General features: G+C 35.7%; 1 protein-coding gene across 2 annotated transcripts in view; it reads right to left on the bottom strand.

Annotated features, from left to right (window-relative positions):
* The window catches only part of LOC129264629 (ubiquitin carboxyl-terminal hydrolase 34-like), a 105,935-nt gene that overhangs the window by 45,143 nt on the left and 38,719 nt on the right, over positions 1 to 22,073 (bottom strand). Inside the window, exons 16-32 of one of the 2 annotated variants that reach the window (XM_064102395.1) lie at positions 19,919 to 20,049; positions 19,558 to 19,685; positions 18,910 to 18,999; positions 18,283 to 18,381; positions 17,703 to 17,785; positions 15,228 to 15,382; positions 14,751 to 14,864; positions 14,260 to 14,359; positions 13,453 to 13,615; positions 11,995 to 12,121; positions 11,184 to 11,489; positions 10,392 to 10,580; positions 9,825 to 9,953; positions 9,192 to 9,419; positions 8,450 to 8,515; positions 1,325 to 1,399; positions 732 to 818 (exon numbers count right to left, since the gene is read on the bottom strand). In XM_064102395.1, the coding sequence (XP_063958465.1) occupies positions 732 to 818; positions 1,325 to 1,399; positions 8,450 to 8,515; positions 9,192 to 9,419; positions 9,825 to 9,953; positions 10,392 to 10,580; positions 11,184 to 11,489; positions 11,995 to 12,121; positions 13,453 to 13,615; positions 14,260 to 14,359; positions 14,751 to 14,864; positions 15,228 to 15,382; positions 17,703 to 17,785; positions 18,283 to 18,381; positions 18,910 to 18,999; positions 19,558 to 19,685; positions 19,919 to 20,049 (2,270 nt within the window). The remainder of the gene's footprint in view (positions 1 to 731; positions 819 to 1,324; positions 1,400 to 8,449; positions 8,516 to 9,191; positions 9,420 to 9,824; positions 9,954 to 10,391; positions 10,581 to 11,183; positions 11,490 to 11,994; positions 12,122 to 13,452; positions 13,616 to 14,259; positions 14,360 to 14,750; positions 14,865 to 15,227; positions 15,383 to 17,702; positions 17,786 to 18,282; positions 18,382 to 18,909; positions 19,000 to 19,557; positions 19,686 to 19,918; positions 20,050 to 22,073) is intronic. The other variant, XM_064102396.1, reaches the window with a different exon arrangement.

Genomic DNA, 22,073 nt, shown 5'->3' with positions numbered 1-22,073 from the left:
CCTTTGTTTAGCGCTTGATATATTGAAACATCTCCAAGTGCTGTACAAATACGTTATCACCACAGCCACTGTCCACTCCCTTGGGAGATTTCCAGCACAAATACAATAACAGCAATACTACTGAATATAAGAAATTAGATATGAAACTGATATTAAATCTAAAATCACTTCAAATATATGGATACAAGGCCTTTCTTCCAGAAAACATAGTAAGCTAAAAATAACTGGCTATTTTACGCATTGTCCTGAAGTATCAATAGCTTTGACAATCACATTCCTTTTGTTCTTTTAAACAGTATTCAAACAGTATTTAAACAAACAACAGTATTCAAATAACAAGGTTATTGTAACATAAGATGCCAGGACCAAAGATGAGATTATCCTAAATCCTGTGATATACATCCAATGTGATATCAATCTTGCATGTAAATCCCCCTCCCTTGGCCACTGATATGACCAAGCAAGGTCTACAGGCATGCTCATCAAATCATTACATTAAAAAATCAAACACATCCATCAGGCCTCCAATTTCGAAATTTTCAGGGCAAGGTGTCTATCGGACACATTCTTTTATTAAGGTACAAATGGAGAAAACTACAAAGAGCGCAACGTTTTTCAAAGCCAATGACAGAGGCACTGAACTTTCATAAATTTCAAGAAGCATAGGAAAAAGAATAATTTATTTTCTGTGCGTATGTACACATCAACACAGTCAAGAACTCTGAACTTACAAAATTCCACTGGGTGTCATCCCGCGTCTCCAGACAAGCTGACATAAAGATACCAAATAGATGCTTCAGACCTCCACAACTGATAAACTGGATAGGAGAGACAAAAGAATACATCATTATAAGGCATCTACAGCAGGGAAAATCATATGTTCACTGGCCATTGCAGAAAGATTTTCAATCACACACAACTTCATCATTTTGGACTTGTGATTATCTGAGAACAACGTGCCCCCTGAGCATGGGCTGTTTTCCTACGTCTTTCATGCCAAATGGCACTTCGTAATGAACTCTATAGAAATCTAAGGGACTCTTGCAACAAACTGTAGGACTGTTTCCCATAATTTGGAGGAAAATCACTGATATCCCCCATATATCCTTTTGCCCGGTATTTTCGATAGATCACTGAAGTCTCATATGATTGGTGCGATGACATGACAAAACAAGTTTCATGACATGAAATACAATTTCTGTTTGTAACTGCAGTTTTACATAATAAGCATTTTAGTTAAATAATCAATTCAACTAAAGCAGCTTCATAAGGCACCATAGATTTCTTGGATTAGAAATAAATCTGTGCAAATGATTCCTCTTACCATCGTACTCCATGGTCTTTGTGTGAGGGCATCTACATCACTTTCCATGTCATATACATTGGTGTCACTTTTACTCTGTAAGAATATCAAAACGTGATATTAAATTGACTGACCACAATTTGCCTTCATGATTTTTTATAATAGCTGAATATAATAGCTTGCAACTGCATGCTTGTGAATAATTTTAATATAAACTTTACAAATATACACGTTGAAGATAGCATGCATTCTAATGTTATACCAAAGTATACCTTGTTATGATTCAGACCATCTCTTTCAGGTATGCAATTTTCACATACATCAACTATTATATATCTCTGTACCAAAAATTTGCTGGGGCCTGACAAATAATTATGTTTAGCACAAGTAAAAAAAAAAAAAAAAAAAAAAAAAAAAAAAAAAAATAATAATTACTGTTTATTATAAACATTAATATTCCAATTGTCGAATGTCTTCTTCTTTTTTTTTGGAAACCAATGCTCTCAGCATTTCAAAAGGAATTATATCGCATGGTTTTGGACATGCCAAATATTTATGATATTAGCATGAAAGTAGCTTGCAAATCCTAGAGCTTATTTATCTCTTCAGATCAGATACTGTAATTTGAATTTTTATACCTTATTAATGAAATGATATGATACCCTCTGAGGTCAACTAGTTGGTTATTAGGTTATAAAGTTTATCAACTTTTCTTACAATGAATTACATTGTATTTTTGGCAATTGATTACTAATGTAAACACGGTGTATACGATTGAATCATCTGTTCAGATCCAAGGTCTTTACTAATTGGCATCGGCCATGCTTCACCAATACGGTATTACATTGTTAGCAACTAATAGGCAGGGTAGATATTGATATTTGACTTCACCTGACAACATATTAGTAGTTATTTTTTTTTCCCCTATATTTTCCAAATCTATATTTTACTATATTGGTTATGCAAACTCGTGTATCGCACTCTTGCGAATACCCCCCCCCCCACAATTTAACTCATGAGTATTTCAAATTGTACATAGCGAACAGTTCTCGACACGCAACGCTTGATCCCCGATCAACGACCCAACATTAATTGATGCATGTAGGTTTCGTACATCTATAGTTGCATAACCAATGACAATCTGAACTTGGTGCTAGCAAACATTTTTTTTTATCAAGAATTGCCCTTCCTTGGTTGAAACTTGTTAAGCCTTGCATCCTTCTGTTATGACAACATGTATATCCATCCGACTAACGTATGCAATTACTTGAGTTAAATCGCAATACCAATCGAGTCAGCTGAATGCTTTCCGTGTACCCTTATTATTTTTAGACAAACGGTTGCTCGGAGGTGCAGATGGTTTCTTGGATGAATGTGACAGCTCCCAATGTTGCATGCTTTTCTTGCATTTTATTACAATGCTTACAATCTAGATAAACGAAATTTTTAATCTATTATCGCTTTCACTACATATTTCTCTATATAGAGATAGCAATTTTACTGGGCATCTTAGCCTGCTCCAGATTCTCAAGCATTTTTACATTGTGTCAGCTGCAGCATTCACCAATTGCCATACTGCATTACGATCGAAGTAGCCCATATACTTGTTTAAACTTCCAATCATTATTGGTGCACTGTATAGTTTGGAATTCAACGGACTCATTTCTGACCAGTGGCAATTGCATAACAACGAAAAGGTTGAACTCCAATTGTTGCATAACACGACAGCGCTTGGAAAGCGTTTAGTAACTGGATGAGACCCCCCCCCCCTCGAAAACGAATCTGGTTTGAATTACTATCACCTTGGTTGTATTGTATCCAAAATTACTCATCAAAATATATTATTACATACTATATTAAATTTCTTGTCAATTCGCACGCTATTCAAAAAGTGTGAAAGTACGTTTTTGCGGGTCTGGAAGCATAAATCAGACTTCCTATACTTTGTTATACTGATTGCAACGTTACCAACACAACTTATTCTGGTCTTGCTCTATACTGATATTTGTATACAGGTAAATAATTGTAATAACTTGGAGTTCTTAACTTCATGTTATTTATTTAACATAATAAGCCACTGATTGCTGAAAGAGGATAATTCTTATTAAAATCATAACTACTAAGTAAAAGCGATGTTTTGATTTATGTTAAATAGTGCATATTTGCTATATGATATTTTCATTCGTTGTTTCCTGTTGATAAATATAAGAAAGTAAACTTTGTTATTCAAGACTTTATACACTTAAACAGAAAAACTGTGGGGCTTTCGTGATGGACAGCGTTATGCAAAAATAATGGAGAACGTTTTAACTGTTTAAGCAACTGGTTTTTAAACTGCTCATCGAACACCTGCTAACTGATTTGTTATCGTTTTCATAAGGTATAATCAACGATTTTATCATTTCTAAGGGAGAAATGCAAAAAATTCTTATTTCCACCTCATCACGTGGGTTTGTCTGTAGCATTTTCAATTACATCTGTTTTTTATTTATTTTGTTTTTCTTTCTTTTTTCTTTCTTTCTTTATTTATTTATTCATTATTATTATTATTTATTTTTTTCATTCTCGTAGTACATTAGTAATGATCGTTCTCGTATCTGGTCTGGTTCGGATTTCTTATCTCTTATCTTCCCATTTTACTTTTCTTCCTTTAAACTTGTATTGTCTATTTCTCTTGCACAGCATACTTTCGTTCCTTCCGTTTCCCTCTTCTTGCACAGCAACAGGAGCGGGAGCATGGCGGCGTGTCTACTCTTTTAGCGTAACTAGTGTGATTCTTCCCGGCTCCGACGGCTGACTTGTCTGACTTTCCATTCAGCTCGTTATGCAACGATGACCTGTTGTCCCTTTCATCGCAACGCGGCGCTTCGTCAGAAAACCCCTATTTTGATACTTACATAAAAAACTACCTGAATGATAATACCGCTGATCTTAACTCAAACTTTGACCCAAATGACCCATGTGGACAGATTATTACTTCACAGTATTTTACAGAACAACATTTTAAATCTTTAATTAATTCTAGCAGTCTTGAAGAAGATATTTTTCTTCTCCATCTAAATATTCGTAGTGCCAAGAAAAATTTCGATAAGTTAAAATTATTTCTTGATAATAATCAGTTTCCGAAACATTCAATCATTGGATTAACTGAAACGTGGTTCGCGGAAAATCCTTGCTCTCTTTTTGAACTCTCTGATTTTAATCTAGTTGTTAATAACAGAACTCTTAGACCCGGTGGCGGTGTTGCACTTTATATACCCCAGCAATACGAATATAATCTTATAAGTAATATGACTCTATCCAATGACGCTCTAGAATCACTCTTTGTTGAAATCATCAATCCAAAAGGAAAAAATCTGATACTGGGAGTTTTATACCGACCTCCAAATTCAAATACTCAACATTTTCTGGAAACCCTCAATGACTTTTTACTCAATCCTTTTCTGAAAAACAAAGATTGTTTTTTTATGGGGGATTTCAACATCAATTTAATGAATTGCAACACTAACAATATCTCGCAAGAGTTTCTCGAAACGTTTCTTACTAATTCCTTCCTACCACTAATTACTAAACCAACGAGAGTAACTAACACTTCTGCAACTATTATAGATAATATTTTTAGTAATGTAACATATCCTACCCCCCAAGCTGGTATAGTCCTTAGCGATATTTCTGATCACTTTTCAATTTTTGCGAAGTTGTCTAAAAGTAAAATATTTAAGAATGAATCATATAATACTTCCTATCGTAAAATAACCGATGATAACATTTCCTATTTAATTAATGATTTAGACAATACAGACTGGTCGACCATTTTTGACTCCACAGAGGTTGATGTAGCTTACGACTCTTTTATTACCAAATTAACATATTCTCTAGACACCCACGTCCCTCTTATCATCAACCGAAAGTCAAATTATAAAAAAATCCCAATACATCCGTGGATTACTAAATCTATCTTACGATCTATTAACCGTAAAAATAATCTGTATTATAAATACATTTCTAAACCAAGCGAAAACTCTCGTTCTAAGTACACTTGTTATAAAAACACCCTTACCACTTTATTACGTATAGCCAAAAAGGAATACTACACTTCCCAATTAAACATTTACAAAAATGATATGAAAAATACTTGGAAGATTATTAATAATGTACTCAACAAAAAGAAAAAAAGCTCTACAATCACAAAAATAAAATCAAACAATACTATTACAGACGACACTAATATAATCACACGAGAGTTCAATTCATATTTTTCAAATGTTGGCAACAACTTGGCTAAAAATATACCTCGAACTAACAAATCCTTTTCTGATTTCCTTGATGACCCCAACCCCAATTCCATGTTTTTTAATCCTACTAATTCGATGGAAATCATAAATATTGTTAGCAATCTACAAAATAAGAAAAGCCCGGGGTATGACGGTATACCCAACTTTCTTCTAAAAAAAATCATTACAGCCATCGTTGATCCATTAGTACATATCTTTAATATCTCTCTTAGCACTGGACGGGTCCCCAATAAAATGAAAATCTCCAAAGTCATCCCACTTTTCAAAAAAGGTGATAGCCAACTCGTTTCCAACTATCGTCCAATATCCTTACTAACTTCATTATCTAAAATTTTAGAAAAACTTGTCCATATCAGAACAAGTGATTTTTTCAAATTACACAACATTTTTTCAAACTTCCAATTTGGATTCCGTAAAAACCATAGTACTTCCCATGCAATTTTGTCATTTATTAATAAAGTCACCACTTCCATCGATAATAGTTGTCATACTGTCGGTATTTTCCTGGACTTCTCCAAGGCCTTCGACACTATAAATCATGAAATTCTCCTTCATAAACTGTGTCATTATGGAGTTAGAGGGAAGGCCTTGGAGTGGTTCAGGAGTTACCTCACTGATAGGACACAGTTCGTATCAGTGAATAATAGCAATTCGACTACTCTACCAATTACGTGTGGTGTCCCCCAGGGTAGCCTGCTAGGCCCACTTCTCTTCATTACTTACATCAATGATATTAAAAATACATCAAATTTACTTTCATTTATACTTTTTGCTGATGACTCCAATATTTTCTTTTCACACGATGATATTAATCAACTCGTTAGAATCGTAAATTTTGAACTAACAAATGTTACAGATTGGATCAAGGCCAACAAACTTTCGCTTAATCACCAGAAGACAAACTACATGCTTTTCAGTAATAAAATCAATACTCTACCTGACAGTATTTTCTTTGACAATTTCGTTCTTAATAATGTTTCCACTACAAGATTCTTGGGTGTCCTTATTGACGACAAATTATCCTGGAAGCCTCATATCGATAGTATATGTAAAACAATTTCTAGAAACATTGGAATTATTAATAAACTCAAACATTTTCTCCCTTCCCGCACTTTGTTAACATTATATTACACCCTTATTCTACCATATATTAATTCTGGAATTATTGCCTGGGGATGTGCAATACAAACACAACTAAATAGAATATTACTTCTCCAGAAAAAAGCTCTAAGAATAATTTTTCAAACACACTTTAGATCACATACTGATATCTTATTTTTTGAAAATAACATTCTTAAAGTAAGTGACATATATCTTTTCGAACTTAGTCAATTTATGTTCAAATTAAGCAAGGACGACCTCCCCGCCATTTTCTCTAAAATGTTCCGTAAAAATGCATCCGTACACTGCTACCCAACAAGGCAACGACAATATTATCATCTTCCTTTAACAAGAACTCTATTTGCAAAGAATTCATTTGTCTTCTCCGGGCCTGCCTACTGGAACTCTCTGCCTCAAGATTTCAAAGAATCCCCCAACGTAAATATTTTTAAACGCAAACTGAAAAAAATGTTAATTCTGCAATACTCGCTGCAAACAGGTCAAGCTGTGAACAACTAATTTAATTATACTCGACTTTTGTGTACATGCGCCCATATTATGTACACAAGTCATGTATATTATTTGTTTTATTTTTTCTTCTTAAAATTGCAATTAGCCAAAGTACCTGCTCCTGCTGCCCGCCTTCTTCTTTCTTTCTACTTACTGTACTGCACCCCTCTTTCCCTCCTGTCTTCTCCCCCTCTCTTATAATATTGTAAAACTTAATATTCTCTCACACAATCCATCAGTTACGTTTTTGTCAAGTGCATAAAATTGTTTGTATTTATTTTTAAACAAAGTTATTATTTAGACCCAATATTTATTTGTTGTAATTTTGTAATGGAACTAAGAAAGGGGCTTGCCTCTTGTACAAGCTTTGCTTTTTTCGGCAAGTCCCTCCGTTTTACTTTAAATACAAATGTCATTTGAGATATCTTTATTTACTGAATTATGTTCCTTAAATTTATGAATATGTTATATAAATTATATTTTGTCTGGTAGTATTTTTGACCTTGCTATGTTATGTTCATCATATTATGTACAATTGTAAAACGGAAATAAATAAATCAAATCAAAATCAAATCAATAGTTTTTTCTTTCTAAACTGAGGGTCACACATGTAAAATACTTAGTTAAAAGGTGAAGTGTAAGGCTTAACTCTCTTTATGTCTCAGAAATTGTGGCTCTCTATAGGAATTATATGTGCTATGTGATGCTGATTTTCAACTATGGCATTTGATATGTTAAGAGTTCAGTTTATGGTAGCAAGTGAGTGACAGTGCACATCACCATCTGTGATAATGACACAGGCATACAAAGCTATTCTGTAAACTTTAATTCATAACTATGATATTAATTTGTGGTTTAATAATTTATTTATTATTTTATTTTATCTTTTTATTCATTTATTCATTATTATCATTATTATATATACATATATATTTTTTTTTTTGGGGGGGAGGGGTGCGTACCACTGAATAAGTCTCATAATTAGTTTTAAGCACTGAAATAACAACCACATATTAATTATTGATCTTTAGAACAAAATTTAGTAGGCACTGCAAGGAACTTGCAAATTTGCTTTTGATCGCTATATAAAATATGGTTTTCTGTAATCAAAATTGCAAATTTTACCAATCAACATGCAATTGACTGAAAATAATCTCTTCAGATCTCTCTAGGAGAATGTTGAAAATAATTGAAAATTTGAAGAAAAAAAATCTATCTAAGACAACAAAATTTTCCTGACCTTTTTTACCTTCATTGCTGCCATATCTGCCATGCTGGAGGAGTGCTCACTGGATCCTAGAGAAGCCTAATGAAATCAGTAAGAAATACATACAAGATGAGGCAATGAATTTCATCAAGAGTAACAGGACATCCCCCCCCCCTTCTCCTCTCCCAGATTTGATTCCCACATGGAAAAAGCTCCTGGATGCCATCTCCCCCTGAGTAAAAGTTCCTAAGAGCATGTTTAAAAAATGGTTGCAATCAAACACATCTCAAGAAATCAAACATAACCTTATTTTTAACCAATCATAAGCATTATCTTCGATTTGCACTTGATTTTTATCCAGTTCAGTTTAAACACAACTCTTTCTGCAACAGGCAACATAGGGGCAAGTCCTCCCAGAGGACACCTTACCAAACTGGTACACTTACTATATGATGTTCATTGAATTGTTTTGCAATAATATGTTGTTCATCTTTTACCATTATTGGTATGATAATAGATAAATCTTCAATAAATTATGTTGGAATCACTGCTTAAGACTCTTTCAGATACATAAGAATGTAAAATGTCTAGATTTGCAGGTGAAAGATATAAATTGTTATAGATCAAGTAAAAATTTAGATAAATGAGAACTTTTCTTTCTTTCCTACATAGATCATGACTTAGGTATTTCTTTATGTCTTGGCAAATATTCTAATAAATGATATGGAATTGAGAAAAAATTAAAACGTCTATCTTAAAATAAAAGGAGACCTACCACAGATTTGCTACGCTGTTTCTTGCTAGGTTGCCCAAGGGCCTCGATGATTTGAAGGGAGTAGAGAAGCTTGTGGGGCTTGTTTTCTGTCAGCAGTTTGCCCCAGTCTACTGGTGCGAGTTCACCTCCAGAGGGCGTCCCATTTAAATCCTCCTTGTCATCTCCATTCTTTGATGACTGAGATGCCTTGGTCTTGCTGACCACTGCCTTTGCTTTGCTGGGGTTGAGCTAAGCATAATAATTATATGTGTTTCTTTAGTATTGTTCAAGGCCCATCTCAACTGGGGTGTTCATCAGTATGAAATAATCTAACTATGAAAAGCCCCCAAAACATGATAGTTTTGTCATAGTCCTTTTGAGAAATGCAGATCCCCATATCTCCAGCTTTGATGCTTTTTGGTGAAATCTCCAGTTATCGCATTTGACTTGGAATTTCCCCTGCTTAATCTGTGGATGTAGGATCTGTGCATCTCCTGCTTGAGATGAAATTTTCTCACTTAAAAAATAAAACATGCTTCTGATATTTGTCCGTGCATTATTAAGCATAATTATTATTACCTGATTTTGAAAATGCCATATAATCAAAATAGAGCAAAGATAACACAAGAGGGGTATACAAGAATATTCCCGAACCTTGATAGCAGGTAAGGTCTTGAAGCCGTTGAGTACATCAGGGCTGGTAGGTAAGAGCATTAGAAGATCCCAAACATTCCTTGACAGCATCTGTGCTCGGCTCTCAAGGTCTCTTTCGGACTCTTCCTCCTGAACAAGGTGTACAGAAAGAATGACTGAATCATTAAACACTTAAAACCAAGGCAATTTCATCTGTTCGATGAAGAAACATTGTCTGAGTTATTGGTGGGAGGTGGGGGGAATGAAATATTTCATATGTCATATAAAATACGAAATATGAATTGTGACTGTGACATGCATGCCATCGGCTCCCTCATTTATTGTATATGAAAGCAAAATTTTCAAATGCCATAACTTTCTTAGTATACATCCGATTTTGATGAAATATAAATTTTCCAATGAATGATTTTTTCTTCTCTTTTTATTTGTATCAACTGGATGTTGGAGTGGACTAGGTCATTAACCTAAACCTATCGGAAACTGGATGATCATGCTATAACATTAATTTCCATAGACCCTTGCCCACATATATGCAACCTCAGTCTTCAACAGGTTAATATACTTTACCTGTTTGCCATCACATTTGAGTTCATTCAGTTGCTGAAGAAGATGGAAGAGGCAGCTGAAATGGGGCTCTTCTAGCAAGAGCATCATGGGTAGTTTCTCTCGTGGAGGTGGAGGCAAGCACGACGCCGGTTGATCGGCCCCTTCACGCTTACGCTCTCTCCTCATGGCACCAAATGATACAAACACCACCTGAAGACAAACAAAAGAACAATTAATGAAGAATTTTACTAGTACTTTGAGACTGAAACTTGTCATATTTGATGATTACTGAACTCGATTCTTACCAGAATCATTTGGAACATAAAACTTATTCATACATACCTGTTGGTATTTTCATTGGAATCTTCTAGAATTCATTCTGTGATTAGTACTACAGCTTGAATACATTACATAGCTAAGAGAATGCTTGTCATATTACATGATTATCATAATGACTCCTTACCCTTGCATCACTGAAACTCATTTCTTTCAAGGTCTTCTCATCAAGATCTGGTATCAGCTCGTGCTCTGCCAATAACATCCTGACCGGTCCAGGAATGATGGACGACACACCTCAGTCATCACCTTTCTATTATCACTATCACTGCTATTACATAATAATCTTAAGACCTCCTTACCCTTGCATCACTGAAACTCATTTCTTTCAAGGTCTTCTCATCAAGATCTGGTATCAGCTCGTGCTCTGCCAATAACATCCTGACCGGTCCAGGAATGATGGACGACACACCTTAGTCATCACCTTTCCATTATCACTATCACTGCTATTACATAATAATCATAAGACCTCCTTACCCTTGCATCACTGAAACTCATTTCTTTCAAGGTCTTCTCATCAAGATCTGGTATCAGCTCATGTCCTGCGGACAACATCCTGACAGGACCAGGAATGATGGACGACAGTCCCTGGTCATCTCCCTGCGGCTGTGGCTGCTGGGGATCTGAACCCCCGCTCTTGTCATCGGGTACAGAGGTTGCATAGAGCGATGCCATCTGGCCGTTGTTGTCGCTGGACTGCTGCTGTAGGACGTTACTGCAGAAATGGGTGACCTCTGCCCTCAGGTCAGCGACAAGGTCAGCCACATTCATCTCAATGGTGAACTGTTACAAAGAAAGATTATATAATAATAAATATCAATATTAATATCAAATAAGTGGTGACCAATACAAAGGAATAGACAAAACTTAATAAATAATAAGTTTCTCAGTTTATGATATACTAGTCTGTTAAGAAATGATATAGAATGTATATTTCTAGTAGTATGAGGATGCATATATGATCTAATATCAATGAGAAAAAAAATTATACATTGAAAGGAAAATAAACTATGGGATTTAAATTCGGAAGGCATATTGCAGTTTGCATGGTCCACAATGCACAATCAATCATTAAAATCAATTGTACTATCAATCACTACACTTTTTGTTTTAAACACATCAGTGTCTTGCTTCATAAAGGAATTGCAAATGTTGTAACTTTGCCATCATGGCAGCTACCATGGAAACAGGGCTCAGCAGCCAATCACAATCAATGTTTCCATGGTAGCTGCCATAATTACAAAGTTACAATAAAAGTATCCTTTTACGAAACTGGTCCCAGACCTACCTTCTCTGGCACAGATGCTATTTGGCATAGGATTCTAATGGTAGCTGCCTGACTGTCGAGTAGATGTTTCTGATGGCTGACAATACCACACCCCTCCAGCTGCCATTGACGTAGATGGTAAGCATACCTGGAGGAAGAATCATCACAAATATAGAGATCATTTCACAAAGCTGTTTGTAAGTTACTGAGGACTTTAAAACAGACTGGTGATCCTCTCTTGGATTCTAAATAAGATTCTCAATAACTGCGATTCCCTTCAGATTAAGTTAAAATCCTATTTGTGTAGATAAAAGCTACCATTCCCGGCAAGCATCTAAATGGAGACTTCAATCTTGCATCCCCCAGCCCTCAAAAGCCCCTGATGGCTAGACTGGTATCTTAAAAATTGAGTTTACAGTGAGGCTATTTTACATGGACCTCATGAAAACAATATCCATTTACTGCTATCAGTTGCTTAAGGTTGAGTAGTTGGAAATCAAAGTTGCATGCTCAGGTTGCTAAAGGCATTTCTTAATGGTAGAGTTTCTCTAATAGGGTGTTGCAAAAAAAAATTATGTTCCAATTGCAGATGAAGCACAGTCCCTGAAATCAAGCACAATTGGGGTATTGCAAGAAAGTTGAGTGGCAATAAATAAGAAATCAACAGTAAATTTACTAATAATAATAATAATGGTCAGTTTTTATAAAGTGCATAGCACATAACAAATAGTCTCTATGCGCTTGAGAAAACATAGGAGAGGAAGAGAAGTGTTGATGAGTTCATTTTGTTGAAGCTACATGTAGGTACAATTTAAATAAGTATGTCTCAAGACCTGTTTTAAATTTTTTGACAGAATCAATCTTTTTCAGGGAATTTGGGAGTTTGTTCCATAAAACAGGGACTGCATGAGCAAATGAACGTTCGCCATAAGATTTTGTTGATATTTGAGGTACAACTAATAAATTCATGCATTGTGAACGTAAATTACATGTTGGCTTATACACAGTGACTAAATCATTTAAGTATGAAGGAGCAAGTCCATAGAAACATTGATATACTAATAACAAAATCTGAAATTGGATTCGAAACTGGACTGGTAACAAATGTAAATGCTGTAAGACAGGGGATATGTGATCATGTTTCTTTGTACGAGTAACGAGTCGAGCTGCAGAATTCTGGATAGTTTGGAGTCTTTGACTAAGGCGCTTGGGTAAGTGAATTCAATTTGCATTAAATCAAAGGAGTTGTAATTGATTTGGGATTGAACTTGAATTTCTTTCCTCAAATGAGGTCACCTTTCCACAGTGGAATCTGGAATTCACCATTTCGCAGATTACACAAAACAGTACACTAGATGTGAAGAAAACTGCTAACAAAGTTTAAATTTATCGGAGAAAGGATGCAGATATGGGTTCATACTCTAAAGTACAAGAATCCTTTGCGTAATAATGATAGTGGAATATACTGATTATGATTACCTTTTTCTGAAAGCTTCAAGGTGAGTTTTAAGTAGAATGAGCCCTCTCTGTAAGACCAGGAGACTAGCATCGAGAGAAGAGTCAAGATCAGCCGATGCTTGGGATAAACTTTCCATGCATCTCTCAATAAACTCTTCTTCCTTCTCAAGGGTACCATTACCAGCTGAAATAAACACAGAAAAATATGTCCTAACAATTATTATCATCACATACAAGAAGCAATAACAAGGAACATAATCATAATCATAACCATAACATAAATATGAAGAAAATATTAGGACTACTAAATATTCCTGTAAGAAAAGATAATGCTTGATGCTTAATTAGAACATCCTAAGACTGCTTATATTTCTGATGTTGATGGTAAGTCTGTTGCACACAACTGGGGCCACACCCCCTAGGGGGTGTTGCAAGAAAATATTTGCGATCAATTGCAAATATTCTCTTGCAATTTTACAACTGATAGATCAACGTTAGCTGTAGCAAATCAGATTAAACTTCTTGTTTCAAGGAGCAAATTAGCAATCAATAACTAATTTGCAATTAACTGCAAGACATATGATTGATTTAGGGACCAAAAATTGACTTGCAATCGATTGCAAGTTTCTTGCAACACCCCATTAAAGCCCGATCTCCACATTGTGTGGTTCGGCTAGGCAGAACCACTAGAATGGTAGTTGTGAAAGATCATAAAGAATAATGGCCTTTCAAGCCTTTCTCCTTGGAACCCTTTACATTTGTGCCAATCTTCACATACATCCAGTATCATGAACACTTGTAATCTAAGATTAACGGTCTTTAGCTTACCGTTGATGTAATATGAATTGATGTACTGGATTGCTGAAAGACTAACATCTGTGTTCTTTGCTCTAAGTGCAATCTTCCACAAATGATCTATACCTGGCATCTGAAACGAAAAAAAACAAATAAAAGATAGAAATAGTGACCGTTCATTTGTATTGATTGTCCAATTCAATAGACATTGTACACTGTAATATTGTGCATTCCTATAACAACCCGAATATTTTTCTTTTATTTAATTAAAAATGATTGTTTTCATCTGATTTTCATTTTACTCTCAGAGTAAATTTTATGTATTATGTTGCTCACACCACCATTGAACACATTCATGCAGTCATGGGTATCATAATAATACACTGGACAAATTGTCAACAGATCGGAGACAGAGAACAGATATACGTGGGGTAGAGGCTAAAGCAGATACATGAGAAAACATGATCAGTCAGGCTCTACAGGCTAAGATTTTATACATTTTTAGATTAGTGATTGTACATTACCTCTACGGATGGACTGTTGTAGGAAGCAGAGCTAGCTAATCTAGCTAAACTACACAGCTGCTGGAAAAGGTTTAGTCCGGTCATACTAATGCTATCTGGTTCTAGCTGCGGCATCTGAGTTGGAAAGAAAAAAGATTGTTGGTTAAAAAGTAAACTTTCATCCCTTTTATGATATCCAATGCTAAAAGTATAAGAATATTTGAACTCTGTGCATTCCTGTAATTTTCCCAACTAACCCCAAAACATGCTAGTGTTACCAACTCTGCATAGAGTGCACGAAATTCCAGCCTTTACCTTGATTTGTAGGGGGGAAATTATAAATCCAACCCTACGTCGTGGAAGAAAAGTTTCTAACCCTCGACATGTGCTAACCTTGTCAACTGTATTCACGTAATGTGGTATTTGTCACCTTCACTTTTGAACATGTTTTTGAAGGGGAAACAACTGACACAGATAGGATTATGAATCTAACCATACCTTGTGGAAGAATATATGCTTGAAGTTCTCTAATCCTAGTGCATGCTGGTCCTTGTTGTTAGCTTGTTGTAAGAACCAGTTGAGAGCCTCATCAGAACAGTCAGAATCCAAGGCTAAACATGACCATAATGTATCCACCTGATCAAGAGTCAACCCTAAATGTCAAAGGTCAAATTAAATGAGAAAAGGATCATTAAAATCAAGTGAATGCAGTAATTCTCTTATGAAAGCTGCTAATTAATTATTAACCTTCAGAGAAAATAGGGGGATACCTTCATCTATTATACACAATTCAATGGAATTAATGAATGAATCATTGAGATATGTGGAAAAAAAAGAGAATTAATTCATTTGATTTTTTGGAGTCTCCCTGGCAATATTGGGTCTTGGCAACACTGCTCTGTCCATCAAAATTGAAATCAACCATTCCTAGCATATCAACTAAAGTTGGATTCATTGTGACTATGGGAGGGTTACCATTAAAATATTATTTATCGGAGACTTGCTTTTGCGTAATCAGTTTATTGCAAAGTTTTGAGTATTTCTGCAGCCTATTTTCAATGATTGGTCTTTAGGCAATTTCAAGAGTGTATGCATATTTTGGGTTTTTAATAAAGGCATATCAATCAGATATATGATTACACATATTGGTCCTTTAATGCCACATTCCAAAAGACATGAAAGAACAATGTAAATAAATGCCTTGCTGAGGAGCACAATGGCCATGACCAGGTTTTGAAGCCCAGACTTTCAACATCCAGAGGGTGACATACCCTGTGACCCTGCATTTCAATTTATGTTAAAAAAAAGTCCTGCAAAGCACAGAATACTAAATATGCTATTAACTTTAACCCTAAAATGGCCGGGGGGGGGGGGTTGAATCAACCCCCCCCCTCAACATTTTCTGCGATCATTCCGCCGCGCGAAATTTTTTGACCGCGCCACTCGCAGAGTTTATACTTTTAACCCTAATTCTCCCGGGGGGGGGGCCATAATGGCCCCCCCCTTGACAATTTTCGCGATATATCTGCTGCGCAAATTTTTTTGACCTCGCCGCTCACTGACTTTTTACTTTCAAGTCTCGCGCAAATTTTGAGACCAAATTTGTGACGCCCGGGTACACGGTTACGACATTACGCAACATTATGTAAGTGCATGTCAGACCCAAAATTGCTCATAAACGTGATTTCATGTACAAATCCAATGCAAATTGTGTATTTAGCCAAAATTCATAAATGTATCATTATTTCTACTTTTACTGATTAAACTGAATTAATTTTGCCTTGTTTATGATCAGAACTAAGTCTGGAATGATTTCCATTGAAAAAACAATAAAAAACAAAAAGTAAAAAAACAAAGAAATACATAAGAAATTCATAAAACAATAAAATACATAAGAAATTGATTTCCGAACCGAAGTTTTTTTAATTGCGATTGTTAAGATTGCTACAAAGAATTTTTTTACCAAAAATTAGCATTCTAGGAGCTTTATTTAGTGAATTATAGCAAAAAGTATGATTTATGCATAAATTAGCATAATTAATTCATATAAAATAAAATCTCATTATTTTGGAAAATTTTACCATACAGCCTTGTAGATTACATCGCACACTACCAGTGTGCAAATTTTTGCGTCGCTCAGGCAATCGGCGGCCGAGATCTTAAGGGGGGGCCATAATGGCCCCCCCCCCGGGATTGACAAGAATCAAAATACCCCGGGAGATTGAGGGTTAAGTCTCGCACATCTTTTGAGACCAAATTTACGACGCCCGGGTACGCGGTTCCGAAATTACGCAACATTTTGTAAGTGCATGTCGGACCAAAAACTGTTCCAAAATGTAATTTTGTGTACAAAGTCAATGTAAATTGAGTTTTCTCATCATATTCATAAAGATATGATTATTTTTACTTCAAACAGCTGAAAGCAATTGATTTTAGCATAATTATGCTTCAAAAAGGTTGTGCAATAAATCTGGTGAAAAAAACAAAGAAAAGCAAAAGGTTGAAAAACAAAGAAATACATAAGAAATTCATAAAACAATAAAATACATAAGAAATTGATTTCCAAACCGAAGTTTTTTTCAATTGCCTTTGTTAAGAATGCTACAAAGAATATTTTTACCAAAAATTAGCATTCTAGGAGCTTTATTTAGTGAATTAGAGCAAAAAGTATGATTTACGCATAAATTAGCATAATTAATTCATGTAAAATAAAACCTCATTATTTTGGAAAATTTTACCATACAGCCTTGTAGATTACATCGCATACTACCAGCGTGCAAATTTTTGCGGCGCTCGCGCGATCGGCGGCCGAGATCTCAGGGGGGGGTTGAATCAACCCCCCCCCCCCCGGCCACAGAACAGCCAAAAAAGCCCGGCCTAGTTAGGGTTAAACAGCATCCAAAGAGGCCCTCATTTTCCCCACATTCATTGAATATCATCAAGAAAAGTCATAGAAAACAATGGTCAACTTACTGAAATGGTCTGGAGAGCCTCCTGTTGAGAACACACAGGTTAAGAACTGAAGTCTGGTTTGGATCTCAGTCTTGTGAGTGTATCTGTGATAGGACAAAATGAAATGAAATGATAAAAAAAACATAAAAAATTATATTTCATTTACTTAAAATCTGAAAAACTGGCTACACATATTTCTTTGAGTGCATTCATTCCCAAACTTCAATTTGGCAAAATCATGAAATCTTTTTATGGAACAAAAATCAATTCCTTTTTTTTTACTAACTAAATATTCTATCAAGTGACACCCTTTCCAAATCGCAAAGCTACTTATCAAAGCTCATATCGAAGGGAAGATATTGGAGATACTGTTATGGCAATGGCAACGGTTTGGATACTTTTCAGGGCTAAGTAACATAAAAACTTGTGATCAATCACTAAACAGCAATGGCTAATCAAGATCATTGTTGCTATTTCATATTTGAGATTTTTTTTAGGTGACAGGATTTGTCATCCCAGTGACAATGAATAGAATATCGTAGAAAACCTTCATACTTTTGAATTGATAATTGAAAATACACAATACACTAGATAAACTCACAGCTGCTTTTCCTGTTTCTTTGCCAGCCTGACTTGGCCTGTGTAATGGAGTAGATCAGCAAAGAATAGATTCATCATGCCTAGTTCTCTCTCTGCCCACCTGAATGATAACAAATAACAAGTAAAATACATTTAGTACAGTGTCAAACACATTTGGGGAAGAGAGACTTTGATTAAAAGAAAATATATCTTCAACTTCGATTTCAACTTCAGCTAAAGGGAATCGACATAATAGAGCATCGAGCACACAAGAACATGTTCCAGTTGTATATAAAGTTGAGCATAATTTACAACAAGCTCAATGAAACACTAGTCTGGTAAATAGAAATAGCAAACAAAAGTTCTGCACACAGGTCTATTCACTTTGAGGGCATCATATCACTCTTTGCCAGCAATTTTTTTTCAATTAGAAAAGACAATAAGTTTTCAAATTTAAAATCGTCAACATATCGTGAAGTGAAATAATCAGTTTCCTGAAACAGAGCAAAGGGCCTCATAACACATAGCTAAGCAATTGATCATATAACTGATTTTTATGACGACTGTACATGGCGATCAATGCAATAAAACATACACATTGGTGCTACAATCAATTGTGTTACAATCCCAGCTCTTTGGGGGAACTTACATAGTAATCCAATGTGTGTTGTAGTTGTTACGGTACTGCTGGAAGGATGCAAAGAGCTTTGGTATAAGACGAAGAGATACAACCACAGACCTGAAAGCAACAAATATTTAGAGAAAGATTATTGGCCTTGCAATTTATAGATGAATCCTCATTTATATTTTGAGTATTTCAGCATTACATCTTCAATCAGTTTTCATCAACAAGAATTACTATGTCCAATCCATGTTTCTTATATTTCCACTTTTACTTTCACTTGAAATAAGAAAAAAAATATGAATATGACTGCAAGATATGATAAATATTATGTTTCCTCTGATGAATGCAGAACCATTCTTACATCCTTGACCTCATTCATATTTTCAAAATAATCACTGTCATTAATTTGTAAGCCATTGAAAATAAAAGAAAAAAAGCCCTGATTCCAGTATTCAATAGGTAAATAGTTTAGAATTTGGATTGATTTTGTTCCTAATTGTCAAGCGTGTGTACATGTGAAACACAAATTTTACACTCCTAGTCACTTTCACGTTAATGGAGGGTTGAATATAATCTTTAAAAATATAACACAATATACAAAAATTTGAAACTCATATATGTTTAAAAAAAGATCGATTTATTTTAAAATACCACATGATAAATATTACTCACCTGTGCTGTTTAAGATTTTCTAGACAACCTTCTACAAATCTCATTCTAATTTCTCTCTCAGGAAACACACAAACCAGAGAACAGAGTAGCTTTTCAGCTTCGGAGGACAGACCATCACCTAAATGAACCTGGAAAACAAACAAAACAAATAGAAAAAGAAGGATAACAATGAATAGGGATGACAAATCAGTTTATTGATATGCCTATGTTTCAGTGTACACACTCTAATGCTCTAGTAAGACCAAGTCATGAAAACTGACATGATTTGTGATAAGCATGGTTTCTGCTCGCATGTATCTCTTTCATATTGATAAACTGGTATTTCATCAATAATTGTTGTTACTATTATTATATCACTTACAGCACTATCATCCTGTACAAGGTCCCAGAGTAGAGTGTGAGATTGCTTGCAGACGTCCTCAAATCTGAAATCTTCAAACGGAATGATTTGACCATCCTCGTCATCATCCTCACGATGCGTTGAGCATGAACCTGCATAGGAAGAGACATGGGAATTAACTCTCGATGTTCCAACAAAATAAACTGCATGGTTTGGAATAAATGTGCATTGTGCCACAAATGGTAAAATACAATACATGGGGCCAAGGGAGATTTGCCCCCAAATGTAAAAAAATTAGCTCTCTTAAACTGCCAAGAACCCATGTAAATAGCTACTAGATTTGATACAAAGTGAAATTTGGATTAACAGCAGTAGGAAAACACCTCTCATTACTATGAACCCCCCCCCCCCCCCACAGGATTTACATTACTTGAGAGGAATTGTGCCACAGATTATTTTCATTTGCGAATTGAATAAAGGGGACTTGTCCTGGTATCAATCACCTTATAACTTTCACTTAAAGCAATACAACCAGCAGTTGAAGTGTGCTGTACACGATTTCTTTATATATTTTTCTATCTTTGTATATTTTTTCCTCCCCTCGTACAGATGCTTTCTTGGAAGTAACTCAGGACCCGCCTCCGTGCCCAACGCCAACAGGGTTATGGAGTATGTCATCGGTCAGCGCTGCAGCTCCTACCCAGAGCAACGGAGGCACCAAGGAAGAGTCATTCAAAGGTGGACCACAATCATCCATGACTATAGAAATATTAGAAGCAGGGTCCTGGCCTCCACCCACATAACATCCAACACCCGCCTACAATTGTTATATATTAATCGACATGTCCTCATTCAATAGTAAGAATATTGGAAAATGAGTTAAATTTTGAGCACTTGGAAATGTCTTTTATTGAATTGAATTGACTTAATTTACATACAGATAATTAATATGGTATATGAATCAGACCTGGCATCATTCCTCTGAATTAAATAATACAGCAATTTGAAATCAAAGACAATTTAAAATATAATGAATTATGAGGGAACCAGCATATGGAATCATGGATAGCAATTCAATGGCACCACAATTTAAATTGTAACAAAATGTTTATGTGTTATTACAAAGTATTTGAAATGTAGAATTAGATTGTATCTTTAGCAATATGTATCTCCCTGTGAAATACAGCCTGTCTATTGGCATTTTTCTTTCTCATCTATTTCTTATTCGATGTACAGGCATAACCGGAAATCTAAAGAAGAGGAGAGGAGTGCATTGGAGATGGGAGCTTCAGCACATAGACCTAGCATGACTGCCCACCGATCTGTCCCACCACCAAAGGAGAAACCACATGCCTTGCCACCACCTCCCATCCAAAGGCCCTTCCAGTTTCCGACGATTTCCAACACAGTCGGTCAGGCAAAGATGAAGGCACCAATAGCACAACCAACATTTGTTCTGCTTCCTGTACTGGCCGTACCATCAACCCCTGCCCCAACTACAGTCTCCGTCCCTGGATTCCGGTTCATCCAGCCTACACCTCCTAACTGGTGGGCAGCACAACCGAGTCCACCACCACCTTCAGCACTCCCGAAGTCAACTCTTTCATACAGGAAGAGCAGAGCACAGGAACGACAAGAAGGTCACGTTTCAACCAAGGTGTACAAGCCCCAGAAAGGTCCAATTGTTGGCAGCCAGTGTCATCAACCAAGGGATCAAGAGCATCACACCCAATATTACGGCAGCTGGTATTGTGAGAGATCCCAGGAGGATCCGAGGAGCTCTGGTTCTTGCAATCATTGAGCATCTCGAGTGGTGACTCAAGTTATATCGACATTCACGAAGTCTCAGTGCTATAGTACGATATCCATGATGGATAAGCATTGAGGACTTACTGGAATGTGCAACAGAATTTAGTAACAAGTGGAACGCCTCTGGCAGTCTCGCCTGCATTATGCGATTTAATATAGCAGCAGTGCTAACTTTGAAAACTACTATGAAATAATCATTCACAAAAACACCATTCATATAATGACATAAAACCACATTCATTGACCATAGATGACATTTGAACGGTGACTTAAGACTTGTCAACTACACCCATGTCCACATTTCATTCACTCTATCCATAAACTTTCAAAGTTATGATGGCAATTCAACAATTACCCCAACATGGCC

This window comes from Lytechinus pictus, chromosome 7 (genome assembly GCF_037042905.1).
Source record: "Lytechinus pictus isolate F3 Inbred chromosome 7, Lp3.0, whole genome shotgun sequence".
Classification (NCBI taxonomy): domain Eukaryota; kingdom Metazoa; phylum Echinodermata; class Echinoidea; order Temnopleuroida; family Toxopneustidae; genus Lytechinus; species Lytechinus pictus.
Note: the sequence above shows the minus strand (reverse complement) of the source record. Positions and strands in the feature narration are given on the sequence as shown.